We start from the raw sequence: 14,576 nt of genomic DNA, 5'->3' as shown, positions 1-14,576 counted from the left end.
TCTACTACTTTGAGGCCAATTTCAAGCTACTTCCAGCCCTGGAACCAACAACATTCATCTCTATTCTATCAAATGATACTAAGAAACAGGCAATAAAACCATAAAAACCATCATAGAAAACTCCTCAAAGTCACTTTTAGATAAAACACAAGGTTAGTTTTGTTTTTCCTATCTTGCACTGCATGAGGCATTTTTTTTTTATATTGCACACACTCCCTACACAGATCCACTCTCTCATATCTAGGCCAAAATTTACTGCCCCAGTTTATCTGAGTGAACTGAGCTCATGAAGCAGATCTATGTGAGGGACCCAGGTTTCAATAATCTATTTCTACATGACATTCATTGAAAGGATTAAAAGCAAATTACTTTTGGTAATGAATAATGTCTGATGTGTAGATTAAAGAAAGGAATATTTCTATTTTTAATATTTTATTTTTGTTACTTTTTACAAACAATGGTGGCTTGTCAATGATTTGTTTGCCAATGTCCATAAGACTCAGCTTTCAGCCATTAAAGATGTCCATCTCTTATTCACATATATTGTATCTCATTCTATAATTGTTCTATACAAGGTTCAATTAAAGACCCTTCATTATCATTTATACCTGAAACCCCAGGGACAAATAGTAATGAGGTGAAAACATCTACAATTGTTATAATTCTACAATAGTTGTGTTTATTGGTGAATACTCAGAAAAATGATAGCATGAGAAGGCATTACAGATGCCCTGTTTTGTTAAAAGTTGAGAACATTACCAATACCACATGGATTAGCTTCCACCACACATTTCACTACTGTTACATACTCCTTTCTATGGTGAAATGTCTAGTTGCAATTTTTACAATATCTGTCCTTGCTAGTGTCTGATAATAATTTTAATACAGAGCAAGAAAGATGCTGAATGTAATGAAAAATTATAGTGATCACTGACGCCACACACGGTAGTTTTCATTATTAGACATTCTCCTGCCTTTTATAGTGCAATGTTTACCATGTTACTAATTCTGCAATATTTGTGCTTGTCTCTAACTGAAAGGAAATAAGAGTAAGAAAGCAGCATTTTCAAAAACTGTCTGAGGAATACTGGCACAAGACAAAGGTGTGCCTTGTTGCCCGATAATACCCATATTAACAACAGTAATTACTCAAGGCTTTAAGCCTTAATTTTATAATAAAAAGTAATTTTCACAAATTTTCCTAGCGAGGAGACGGTTGGAGGCAGTGGAGATGTCCTGTCTAAGGGCAATGTGTGGTGTAAATATTATGCAGAAAATTCGGAGTGTGGAAATTAGGAGAAGGTGTGGAGTTAATAAAAGCATTAGTCAGAGGGCAGAAGAGGGGTTGTTGAGGTGGTTTGGTCATTTAGAGAGAATGGATCAAAGTAGAATGACATGGAAAGCATATAAATCTATAGGGGAAGGAAAGAGGGGTAGGGGTCGTCCTCGAAAGGGTTGGAAAGAGGGGGTAAAGGAGGTTTTGTGGGTGAGGGGCTTGGACTTCCAGCAAGCGTGCGTGAGCGTGTTAGATAGGAGTGAATGGAGACGAATGATACTTGGGACCTGACGATCTGTTGGAGTGTGAGCAGGGTAATATTTAGTGAAGGGATTCAGGGAAACCGGTTATTTTCATATAGTCGGACTTGAGTCCTGGAAATGGGAAGTACAATGCCTGCACTTTAAAGGAGGGGTTTAGGATATTGGCAGTTTGGAGGGATATGTTGTGTATCTCTATACATATATGCTTCTAAACTGTTGTATTCTGAGCACCTCTGCAAAAGCAGTGATAATGTGTGAGTGTGGTGAAAGTGTTGAATGATGATGAAAGTATTTTCTTTTTGGGGATTTTCTTTCTTTTTTTTTTGGGTCACCCTGCCTCGGTGGGAGACGGCCGACTTGTTGAAAAAAAAAAAAAAAAAAAAAAAAATATAGATGAAACCTCCTTGGACTTCCAGCAAGCGTGTGTGAGCATATTAGATAGAATTGAATGGAGACAAATGGTTTCTGGGACCTGAAGAACTGCTGGAGTGTGAGCAGGGTAATATGTTGTGAAGGGATTCAGGGAAACCGGTTAGCCAGACTTGACTCCTGGAAATGGGAAGTACAATGCTGCAGCTCTCTGCCAATCCTTAGGTACCTTCCCCTCTTTCATACATTTATTGAACAAAAGTACCAACCACTCCAAAACTAAATCTTTTCCCCTGATTTTAACATTTCTGTCATGATCCTGTCACTTCCAGCTGCTTTACCCCCTCTCACTTTACGTAATGCTTCACACACCTCCCCCACACTCACATCCTGCTCTTCTTCGCTCCTAAAATATGTTATACCTCCCTGGCCAATACATGAAATTACTGCCTCCCTCTCTTCATCAACATTTAACAATTCCTCAAATTATTCCTACCATCTTCCCAATACCTCCAACTCCCCATCTACTAATTACCCTATTCTGTTTTTAACTGTCAAATCCATTTGTTCCCTAGGCTTTAACTTATTTATCTCACTCCAAATTTTTTTTATTCTCAGCAAAATTTGTTGACAGTGCCTCACCCACTCTATCATTTACTCTCCTTTTGCACTCTCCCACCACTCTTTTCACCCCTCTTTTACTCTCTATATACTCCACCCTTCTTATATCACTTCTGCTCTGTAAAAATCTCTCATACACAACCTCTTTTTCTTTTATCACACCCTTTACCTCATCATTCCATTAATCACTCCTCTTTCCTCCTGCACCCACCCTCCCATAACCACAAACTTCTGCCCTGCATTCGAAACACTGCCTCTTTAAAACTATCCCACCCTAGTTCAAAACTCCCCATGCACTCACTGAACATCTCCCAAAATTTCTCTCTCTACACTTCTATCTTTTCCAGATGTATAAACACTTACTATAACCCACTTTTCACATCCCACCCTTATTCTACTTCAAATAATCCTTGAATTTGTACATTTAGATTCCCTCTTTTCCTGGCATAACTGATCCTTCAACATTACTGCTACTCCTTTCTTAGCTCTATCTCTATTAGTAACCCTTGACCTAATCCTATTTATTTCTCCCCAGTGAAACTCTCCTACCCCCTTCAGCTTTGTTTCACTTAAGAGCCAGGACATAAAACTTCTTTTTATTCACAACATCCACATTCATCTCTTTCTTATCATCCACACTACATCCATGAACATTCAAACATCCCAACTTAAAGATTTTATTTTTATTTTTAGTAAGCTGTATGGGAAAATGGGGCTACTAGCCTATTGCTCCTGGCATTTTAATTGACTTTTCCAACACACATGGCTTATAGAGGAAAAATTCTTATTCCACTTCAAGGATATGAAAGGAAAATAATAAGAGCAAGAACTATTAGGAAAAAACAAAGAAAACTCAGATTAGTGTGTATACGTGTGTGTGTACATAAATGAGTAGTGTGACCTATTTGTAAGTAGCAAGATATAACTGTTATCTTGTGCATTTATGAGACAGAAAAATAAGACTTCAGTACTCCTACCATAATGTAAAACAAGTACAGGTTTGTCTTACACTCATTTGGCAGGACAGTAGTACCTCCCTGGGTGGTTGCTGGCTTATTATTATTATTATTATTATTATTATTATTATTATTATTATTATTGTGGGGTATCCTGAACTTTTATAAATTGTTTAAAATGGAATTTTGATTATTGCTGACCGCCTTCAGCCCCAACAAATTTGTGATAAGAACATCTGACCATTTTACTAAGGATGGGTCTGAACCCTAATTTATCACTAATGGTGCCTTTGGTCCTTAATATATTACCGATGATGCCTCTGGTCCTTAATATATTACTGGTGGTTCTTCTGGACATTATCATCTCACTGGTGGTGCTTATTGACATTAATATCTTTGTTACTATTTAGTAAACTCATTCTCTCTCCTCTTCACCTTTCCTTCAATATTCCTTATTAACCCTCTGCTTATAGAATGATCAACAAAGCCAAATCATTTAAACTTGTGTGTATGAGCTTCCATCAACTGGTGTACTGCTTCAACCTCCATACATATCATCTTCAGTTTATAGCATGTACCGAAGTCAATTGATAGATACAAGAAAAAATCCAGCTTAGTAATCCCCCTCAGCATGTTATTTATCTGAATTACATGAGTTCCTACCTACTCAAGCTTCAACCTACATGAGATCCTACCTACATCAACAAGCTCCTACCTGCATGAGTGAGCTCCTACCTGCATGAGTGAACTCCTTCCTACATGAGCTCTTATCTCTATTTCTAATGTTCCACTGAATAGAAATAAAACCAAACTATATGAAGCATGTAAAAGCTGAAGGAAGCCACTTTAATTAACCAATATTAATGTAAGTTGTAGATATTTATCACAAATGTTGCTCTAGACTCAGAGAAATATATAAATTAAGTACCTTAAAGAGAATGGTCAGACTTGCAAGTGACGAGCACTAAATGACACGTTCCTCAGAACCCCCGCTGATCATCAAAACCATCCTGCCAACTCCTATGGTAGTCTAGGCACCAGGGCCCACAAGTGCCAAGTATGCCACCATGAGCCTCACCAATCACTCGGAAGGTCACACACTTGCCGATCACAACACTCCCATGAAGTTCCACCACTCCTGTAAACAATAATATCCATAATGGCTCCCTTTTACACCAGACCTGACACATTACACCCCACGCACATTGGTTCCCTTAAAAAAAATACGAAAGTACGAGTGGTCTTAGGCAAATTCTCCAATGACATTCTTTTGAGTGGCCCTACCAGCGTCCAGAAAACTCCAATTATAGTATACAGTATTAATATCCTTCCTCAGTGTCACTAGCCCACTGTGGTGCCTCTTCCTTTAGAGAAGATCAAGCACAATGTAGTCTTTTATCTCCTTTGACATCAAAATTATACCACTTTGTAAAACCTACACTCGAATGTGTGTGTTCTGTCCAGTTCCATTTGTGGTAAGTGTGAGCTAATTGGTCATAACAAAAGCTTTCACAGAAACAAGTCAAAAGCTCAATCTTTCCTGTCACAAACACAACTGCTTGTCTGCCATTAAAAATAAGCAGGTTTATATCATCTCCAAGATGAGATTGCAAAATCTACATTAGCAACAATCTCGTCTAAGAAAAAAATTGTGCTAAGCCTATGCTTGTATAATTCTTCAGGAGCACAAAATATTCAGCACTCATAGCAGGAAAACTTATAACCATGGCACAAAAGGTGGCAACAAGGGCCTTGCCTAGTAATTAAATAGCAGGATAAGGTATTATCACTTTCTCTTGTAAGCTTAATCCTGAAACATTAATCATATTTATGCTACCTCCAAAAGTTGTGTAAACTAACAACTCTCAAGATTTAAAAAATGCTAGCCTTATTCAAATCTTCAACATAACAACAAATGACTATTCTGCAAACAACACTCCTACCTGCCACAGCAATAATCCTTAAATCTCCTGGGTTATTAACTCTCATCTTTGGGATCAGGAATCTAGAGTATTGCCAATAAACTAAGGTAACTATGACCTCAATACAACTAGAAAAATATCCACATTCACTTGCTCACTCATCTGGTAATGCAGGTTAATAAAGTTCTCCCCCTGTCAATCACAACTAGTCTCATCAATCCTCTCATGTCAACTGACAATGAAACTTTCATCTCCATTACAAATCCCACCAGGCACTAATCAGTCAAACTGTCAAGAATCAAGAAAATATTTAAGGAAAGAGAATATTCTTCAGGACACATTTATGAAGGAATTTAGGGAAACCAGTTTGCCGAACTCAGTCTTGGAGGCAATAGTGCTTGCACTCTGTGATATCTGCATGCTTCTGGCAAGGTAACTATTAAATAAATGATGACAAATATGTTTCCTTTTCTGGGTTATCCTACCTTGATGGGAGACAAGTGGTGTAGTGGTGTTAACAAAGGAGGTGCAGGATTAACTGATACTTCCTTAAAACACCTTCACTGTCACAATCCCCCAAATTAAAATTGCTCAGTGTACACATTAAAAAAAAAAAATTCTATAATGGTAGAGAATCTTTTTTTAAGGTAATGACACCAAAAGTACAAAACTTGACGGAAAGCTCACGAAAGTATGCACGCACAAAATTAGAACCTAAGAACATAAAAAGGAGGAACGCTGCAGCAGGCCTGTTGGCCCATACTAGGCAGGTCCTTCACAATCTGAGACGGTCAAATTTACGCATCAACGATTTTGTCCACTTCAGTCCTAATTTAAGCCAATTCTATTAATCAATTCAATCAATTTCTTAGCTAGTTCACTAGCATGCCTTCCATTCTATTAACTGAGCAGAAGAAACTATTATAACTACCTCACAAAGTGCACAAGTCAGTAATTTGGCCAATTTTACACAAAAATTTAAAAAATTCCAATTTAAAAACAAAATAAACACCAATCACTAAAACATTTCTTCTGTTCATTAATCATATCCCCAGGCTTCTCCTATATCACACCTGCCTTCCATTGTGAATTCATCACACACACAAAGAAAATAAACGATTTTCCCTATTTCTTGGATAATAAAATATAACCAGGAATGATTGGTCCCAATAACCAAATCAGACCAGTAAAAACCCCTAAAACAGACTGGGGGAGGGGGAGGGAGGCCTTACCTGTACTCGGAAGAATAAGTTACTTTCGGTCATGAAACCAACCAAAATTATCTGTCTGAACTGCCTATGTTCAATTTTATCAAATGATACCAAGAAACATCCAGTAATACTATAACTATCCTAGAAAACACCTCAAAGTTGCTATTTTAAACCAAACACATGGTCAGAGTTTTGCTTTTCCCATCATGCATTGCATGGGGAAGGCTTTTTTTTTATACTGTGCAAAGATCCATTCTCTCACATCTAGACCAAAATTTATTGCTCACAAATTATCTGATGGAGCTCAGCTCAAAACACAGATCTACATGAGGGATCCTGGCATAAACAATGTAGATCTATGTGATGGACAGTGAAAGGGTTCATGCACATTGGCAAGTACAGTTAAGTAACATACATATATCAGGCACAGACAGACAGACACAATGGTGACACTTTTCAAATAACAATAATGTTGAGTGCTGACAATCTCATTCTGGGCAGGAGAGATATCAGAGCTGGAACAGATAGATCATTTATGGACCTCAGAAACAACAAAGCATTTTAAATTACTGGGAATGCCTCAAAATCCTAAATATGTACTCACTGGAGTGGAGAGATACTTGATAATATACACAGTCGTACCATGAGTTATATTAAGTTCTTTTTTTTAACACATTGGCTGCTTCCCACCGAGGCAGGGTGACCCAAAAAAAAAGAAAAACCCAAAAAGAAATAAAAAAAAAACTTTCATCATTAATGCACTCCAGAAAACATATCCTACCTCAAAACTATCATGAGTCAAACCCAAAGACATGGTTTTATGATAATTTGTTTCAAAATCTTGGAAGTGCAACTGTTACTGAGGTTTAAAAAGACAATGAACAAGCACTAGGATATACTTATTAGAAAGCTGTTTGGTCCTGGGACAAACTTTTCCTAATACGTAAATATGTCCTAATGTTTGCTTGCACATCTTAAACCAATTTGTCGGTATAAATTTCCAAGGTTTATACCAGCTGTTATACCATGCAGATGTAAGTTGGAGGCACTGTATCTCCCTTCATACGATTCTCTCTTATCCACAATTACAACAGTCTTTTCATCTCTTATGATAATTTCTCTGCCTACTATTTTCACTAGCCATTTAACATTTTTTATTATTTCTTTTTGCTGGATAATGGTAGGGATGGTTATTTGTGGAAAGCCATACTCACACACCATTGTGCAATTTCTTGCTTGATCTTCAGAGAAATTGTCTGGTAATGCAAGAGATGGTAAAATTAAAACATAATTGTAGTTATGAAGGGTAAATAATCCAGAGTTAGTGTGGAAAAAATACATGGTAGCTTCAAACTGACGAGTAAGCAAACTATAGTCCAGTACCAATTCTGCCATTGGCTGAGATGCTACCAAAGACATTCAATCCCACTGATGATTGGCTGCTAAGCCACCCTCACAGACCCTACTGGCTCAGAAGCTGTCCAAGAGACAAGCTACTGCATTGATGGTTGGCTAAGGCTCACCCACACAAGAACTGACACTCCTAATGGAACAAATGCTGTCCAAGAGGTAAACTACCACATCACTGGTTGGTCGAGACCTATCAGTGATAATACAGCGATAATAATAATCGACAAGTACATGATGCAACTACATTATAGACCTAACCGACATCACTGGCATACTACTGTATACAGAAATCCCCTGGTTATGCATAGAAATTTGGGCAACCTAGGTTGTTCTTGTTCCCCAGGATGTGACTCTCAACATTTGTACCATCGTAAGCACATCTCCAAGCTTTCATCACAACTCAAAACTAAATTCCTCTACGAGGGTAAATCATAACTCAAAATTATCATTAACTTCAGCCCATCATAGCTCAAGGGGCCCACTGTAACTGGAAAGTACCTGAGCTCCTAGTACCAAATCTGCACACTGCCATAACAACATATTGAAATGAGAAATATGGGAGGAGGTGCAATGTATCAACATCTTACCAGAAGATATTAGAAACTGCTGAGACAAGTGTAGAAGTCTTCAGGAGTGCACTTGACCCCAGAAGCCAGATCAACCAGGCTGTGATGGATATGTGGGCCAGCAGGCTGCCACCATCATCAGCCTGGTTGACCAGGAAAGCACAAGATGAGCCAGGCCCAAGGCTGAGCTCTAGGAGTAGAAAAACTCAAAACTCATCAATATTTGTATTTTTGTTGCCATTACCTTCAAAAAAAGATTCTCTACTTTTTCAGAAATAAAATTACAGTATTTTTTTTTAAATCACAACACTGTCAACGTTTTTAATTTCAGGGGTTGTGACAGTGAAAGGGTTGATTCATATGCTGAAACATATTGGTGATAATGAGACTATCAGTATGAATGCTAATATGATTTGTATAAACAAAGCTGCTATTGATACACCAGGCTTTAACACAGTTTCTCTAAACAGTGCTCAAGTCAGCAGTTTGCAGTTTCTCAAAGCCATTTTGGCTATTATTTAAACAGTTAAAAATTATTTATGCAAAGCATGAATAATAAAACTTTCACAAGGCTATTTTATTTAATATTTAAGTATATACTGTTATAAGATGTTAAAAAATTGCATGCATCAATCATGCATGATAAACTGAGAAACTATGGTTACCTACTAATGCACTAGGATTAAGAAGAATTATATCTATATTTCTTTTATAAAACTTCAAAACTATTACCTAGATCAAAAAGGATTAATAAATTTAACTTCACTGTAGCATTGTACAGAAAAGAAAAAAAAATATAGGCAAAAATCAGTCAATAACTTATGAAGCCTAGACTACCATTAGACACATTCCTTATTATTAAACACATTCCTTAAAATATTTAATATATAAAAAGAATTGTCTGTGTTAAGGTTCAAGATCAGCAGCCATTCTTCCACCTTGCCTAATGTATGATTATCTGTTTGTAGCTTCACAAGCTGAGCTTTGCTTGTGATGTCCAGTCTTCAGCATGCTGCCCAGTCATAGCTCTTCTTCAGTACAGTACCAAATTTGAAGGTTAGCCTAACCACCACAGGAAGGAGTCAATCTCAGAGCAAAGATGGCTTCCATACACATGCAAAATATCTGAAAATCCTTATGCAATTTCACAAAATGAAAATAATTCCCATCATGAACAGTACTACACTTCAGAAACAAAAACTAGATGCTTACATATACATAAGAGGATGAGGGCAGCACTTTGTCGCTTTTTTTGGAAAAAAAAAAAAAACAAAGATGGCGTGAAGCTCACCTGACATCCTCTACACCATGAGCGAATGCACAGTGAGGACCATTTTTAACACACATCCCCCGTGAGTCTGTATCATGGACACACATTCCAGTCTTGTAGTACCTAAGATGATACCTTCGTTCTGTATCACCTGCTGTCCGGTGCAGGTAGGGGCACCTGCCAAAGTAATATTATACAGTATTATGAAGACAATAATATAACTTTGGCCAAAAGCAGCAAAATAACCGAAAAACACTACAATTATGTAAGGAAAGAAATCTGAGCCAAACAATTTTCATACAGTTTGGAACCGAAGTAAACTGAAAAGAAAGGTATGTTGTAGGATATAAAATTTATTGAACATTATCAGTTACACCTTATGATTCCAAAAAAATGCATCTTACTGATTCAACAAAATCTTTATTAGGATTTTAACTTTTTCAGTGGCTATCACATAGAACCACGCCATTGATGCCAAGGTCCCTCAAGTAGTTCTACGTCACGAGCTGAGCTCTCATATAAACTGAGAGTGGTAAATTTTGGCCAAGATATGAAAGAATGGGTTTGCGAGGCAAGTGTGTACAGCATAAAAAAAAAATCCTACCCCACATGGTGCATGACGGGAAAAACAAAACTGTGATCATGTGTATGGTTTAAAATAGCAACTTTGAGGTGTTTTCTCAGATGGTTTATATAGTTTTATTGGTGGCTTTTTGGTACAGTGGAACCTCAGTTGTCAAATTTAATTAGTTCCAGATGCCGATTTGACAACCAAAATCGATGAGAACCAAAGCAATTTTTCCCATCAAGAATAATGTTAATAAATTAATCCGTTCCAGACCCAAAATGACAATACAGTAGTATAATCATTTAATAATGTACTACTACATAAAACAATGTATAAAATTATACAACACAGGGAAACTGTAAAAAAGAATACTAAATGGAAATTTAACTGAAATACTGTACAGTAAATTAAAATTTAACTGCCTCTTACCTGTCAGAAGAGAGCTAACGGCATACTGGAAGGAGGAGGTGGAGGAAGGGGTATATTACTGCTTAGGAGAGTCAGTCACCTTCTATTAATATGTTGGGCAACTGTCCTTCTGTTGTTTCTCTTCTTTGTCTCTTTTCACCACTAACACCTTGTTCTGGCTCACTGGTTCTCTGTCACACTAAAAACCTGTCCAGTGAGGTTTGTTTGAGGCTCCATTTTTAACACTTGTCTAAATTAAGACATTACACTGTCATTGTACATGTTAGAGAGATGGATGGCCACTGCTTTGTCTGGATGGTATTTATCAGCAAACTCCTGCACTTCATGCCATTCAGCATGCATCTGCTCGACAAGTGCAATGGGCACATCATCCCTTCCCGCCTCTTCCTCTGATAACAGCTCCTCTGCTGCAATCTGTTGCTGCTCCTTCTAAAGGTCTAGAAGTTCTTCTGTGGTCAATTCAGTTCTATGCTCCTCCACCAACTCCACATCATCTTCAGTCATCTCTAGGCCCAGGGTCTTCTCCAAACGCACAATATCCTCTACCAGCTTAGGCTCATCTTCAAAGCCTTCAAAATCCCTGGCTGCCACAAAATCAGGACAATTCTTACATGCTGACTGCATGGTCCTGGAAGACACATTCCCTCAGGCTTTGTCTATAAGCCTCAAGCAGATGGGGATATTTTAATAGTTCTTCCAGAACTCCATGAGGGGTTAAATTTGTTTCTGAAGTGACTTCAAAGTACCTTTCAAAAAGTGTTTTGGTGTAGAGTTTCTTGAAGTCAGAAATGACCTGGTCCATGGGCTGGATGAGAGGAGTGGTGTTAGGAGGCATGAACTCCAGTTATAAAACTGAACTCCAACAGCAACTCGTTTTCCAAGCTTGGAGGGTGAGCAGGAGCATTATCCATAAATAAAAGGGCCCTGAGTGGCAATTAATTTCTGACAGTGGGAGCAAAGACCTCATGAACCCACTCAATAAAAAACTGTCTTGTTACTCAGGCTTTCGTGTTGGCCCTCCACATTACAACCAATTTGTTTTTCACAGCACTGTTCTTCTTAAAAACTTGTGGGTTTTCAAAATGATAAACAATTAAGGGCTTCAATTTCAAGTCCCCACTTGCATTATCACACAATAACAAAGTGAGCCTGTCTTTCATTAGCTTGTGTCCTGGCACTGACTTTTCCTCTTCAGTTATGTAGGTCCTCTTGGGCATTTTCTTCCAGAAGTATATCTCATCACAATTAAACACTTGTTGGGGGACAAACCCCTCAGCCTCTACGTATTCTTGGAATTCAGTGACATACTTTTCAACAGCCATTTTGTCAGCACTAGCAGCCTCCCCATGCCACTTTTCCATTAACCTTGAAGGATTTTCAGCATTTTTTTTTCAGGCCATCGCTTTTTCACAAATAATGGCCTCTGAAATACTATCACTGTGTAATTGTTTTTCGTTTATCCAAAACAGTTTTTCAACCTCCTCAATAATTTCTTCATATTTTCTATTAACTTTTTTAAAGTCAATAGTGCTTTTAACAACTTTTCTTCTTGCTTTCATCTCTTTATCCTTCTTTGGACTCGTGATGACTTACCGTATTTTGTGGATTATTAGACACGTTTTTTTTCCATAAAATGTCTCAAAAAACCACCCTGTGTCCTATAAACTGAAGGTCAGTGACAGAAGCTACAAGTTTGGGGTGTGAGGTGAGCTGTAGCTCTCCCAGTTACATCCGATGCTGAGCCATTGAAACTAAAACAGGTCTTACAAGCCATGTCTTATAAGCCACAAAATACAGTATCTCACAATAAAAAAACTGCACCAAAACTGCAAAATAACAAAACAAAAATTCACAAGATGCACAGCAAAAGCTCATGAGATGTTTACAGAATGCGAGTTAGTGACTATCCTGCCTCAGACCTACACTGTCGACTCATTGCCCAGTGCACAGTCTGTGAGTATATGACTCGAGCCGCTTTGTTCCGTTCGTGATGTCCATCAACAACCAGAGCACTTACAAAAACCAGGACATTTTTTCTCAAATTCCTCATTTGAAAAACGATATGTTCCACAAGTAATGCAATTGACAACAGAGGTTCCACTATTATTTGATAGAATGGATGACATACCACAGAAACAGATATGATTGTTTTCAGAGCCAGTAGTAGCTTAAAATTTAGCTTAACCCTTTCAGGGTCCGTCCCGTAGATCTACGGCTTTATGGTGAGTGTCCAAACCGTAGATCTACGCCATGAGCTCAGCTCACTCTGATAAACTGTGAGTGGTACATTTGGGCCTAGATATGAGAGAATACATCTATGTGGTATGTGTGCACCACATAAAACAGATCCTGCAGCACACTGTGTATAATGAGAGAAAAAAACTGAAATCATGATTTTTCGATTAAAACAGCAACTTTGCAGTGTTTTTTCGTATGTTTTTTATAGTTGTATTTGCGATTTTTTGGTCTCATTTGATAGAATGGAAGACATATTACAGAAATAGAGATGATTTTGATTGGTTTTAGCACTGGAAATGGCTTGAAACTGAGCTCAAAGTAGCGGAAATGTTAAATTTTTGCCGATATTCAAGAGTAAACAAACGACCTCACACGTCTAATACACGTCAGCTGGTGGGTCTAATATACATTCACAAATATGGTGATGATATTTATACAATTATTACAGTATTGCATAGCAGTAAATCTTCTATTTTTTGGTGTGAATAAAAATTCATTATGTGAATAAAAAATCAAAATGGAATTTATTTGTAAAGCCTCAAAACATGACTAATGAACAGAGGAAATGTTAGTTTAGTGCCAGGAATGCCTACATTGTTTATTCTGGACCCTATTTTGAAATTGGAATATTTTGAACTTTGTGTTAAATTGGCCAAATTAACAATTTCCGATCACTTTATTTTGTAGTTGAAACAGGTGACTTGGCGATTTCTTGTGCTCAATCGATAGAATAGAAGTAATACTAGTGAAATAGCTAAGAATTTGGTTGATTGGAATAATGTAATTGGCCTAAAATGGGAGTCAAAGTCGGCAAAATCGCCGATTCGTAAATATCGCTGACACATCAAAATTCGCGAGAGCATAATTTCGTCAATTTTCCACCAAATTTCGTACTTTTTGTTTTATTACCTTCACAAAAAGATTCTCTACGATTTCATAAGAAAAAATAACAAATTTTTTTTTTTGAAAATTCTTGGACACTGGTGCGTGACTCCAGATTTGGGCCTTGGACCCTGAAAGGGTTAAAGTAGCAGAAATATTCGATTTTTGCTGGCATTCCTTAGGATGGATAAGGCCCCTCTTACATACTGCAGTCTGTTTTATGGGCTTTCAATAGGTCTGATTCAATTATTGAGACAATGTAAACCATGACTAATCATTTCTGGTTATATTTTATTATCCAAGAAATAGAGTAAATCTTCTATTTTTGTGTGATTAAGAATTCAAATGGAAACCAACTGTAATAGATTAATGAACAGAGGAAATGTTTTAATGCCAGGAATGTCTACGTTGTTTATTGTGGACTATTTTTAAATTGCTATTTTTTTAAGTTGTGTAAAATTGGCCAAATTACTGAATTCTGTGCACTTTATAGGGTGGTTAAAATTGTTGAATGAGTGGTTTCTTGAGCTCATTTGATGAAACAAAAGGCATACTAGTGAAACAGTAAAGAATTTGGTTAAAAGAGAAATGGAAT

General features: G+C 37.3%; 1 protein-coding gene across 7 annotated transcripts in view; it reads right to left on the bottom strand.

Moving 5' to 3' along the window:
* The window catches only part of unk (RING finger protein unk), a 59,868-nt gene that overhangs the window by 32,084 nt on the left and 13,208 nt on the right, over positions 1-14,576 (bottom strand). For 6 of the 7 annotated variants that reach the window (XM_053798994.2, XM_053798997.2, XM_053798996.2 and 3 more), the window contains exon 3: positions 9,886-10,041. In XM_053798994.2, the coding sequence (XP_053654969.2) occupies positions 9,886-10,041 (156 nt within the window). Of the gene's footprint in view, positions 1-4,413; positions 4,558-9,885; positions 10,042-14,576 lie in introns of those variants that run through there. The other variant, XM_070099287.1, reaches the window with a different exon arrangement.

Source organism: Cherax quadricarinatus, chromosome 66, assembly GCF_038502225.1.
Source record: "Cherax quadricarinatus isolate ZL_2023a chromosome 66, ASM3850222v1, whole genome shotgun sequence".
NCBI classification, from domain to species: domain Eukaryota; kingdom Metazoa; phylum Arthropoda; class Malacostraca; order Decapoda; family Parastacidae; genus Cherax; species Cherax quadricarinatus.
Note: the sequence above shows the minus strand (reverse complement) of the source record. Positions and strands in the feature narration are given on the sequence as shown.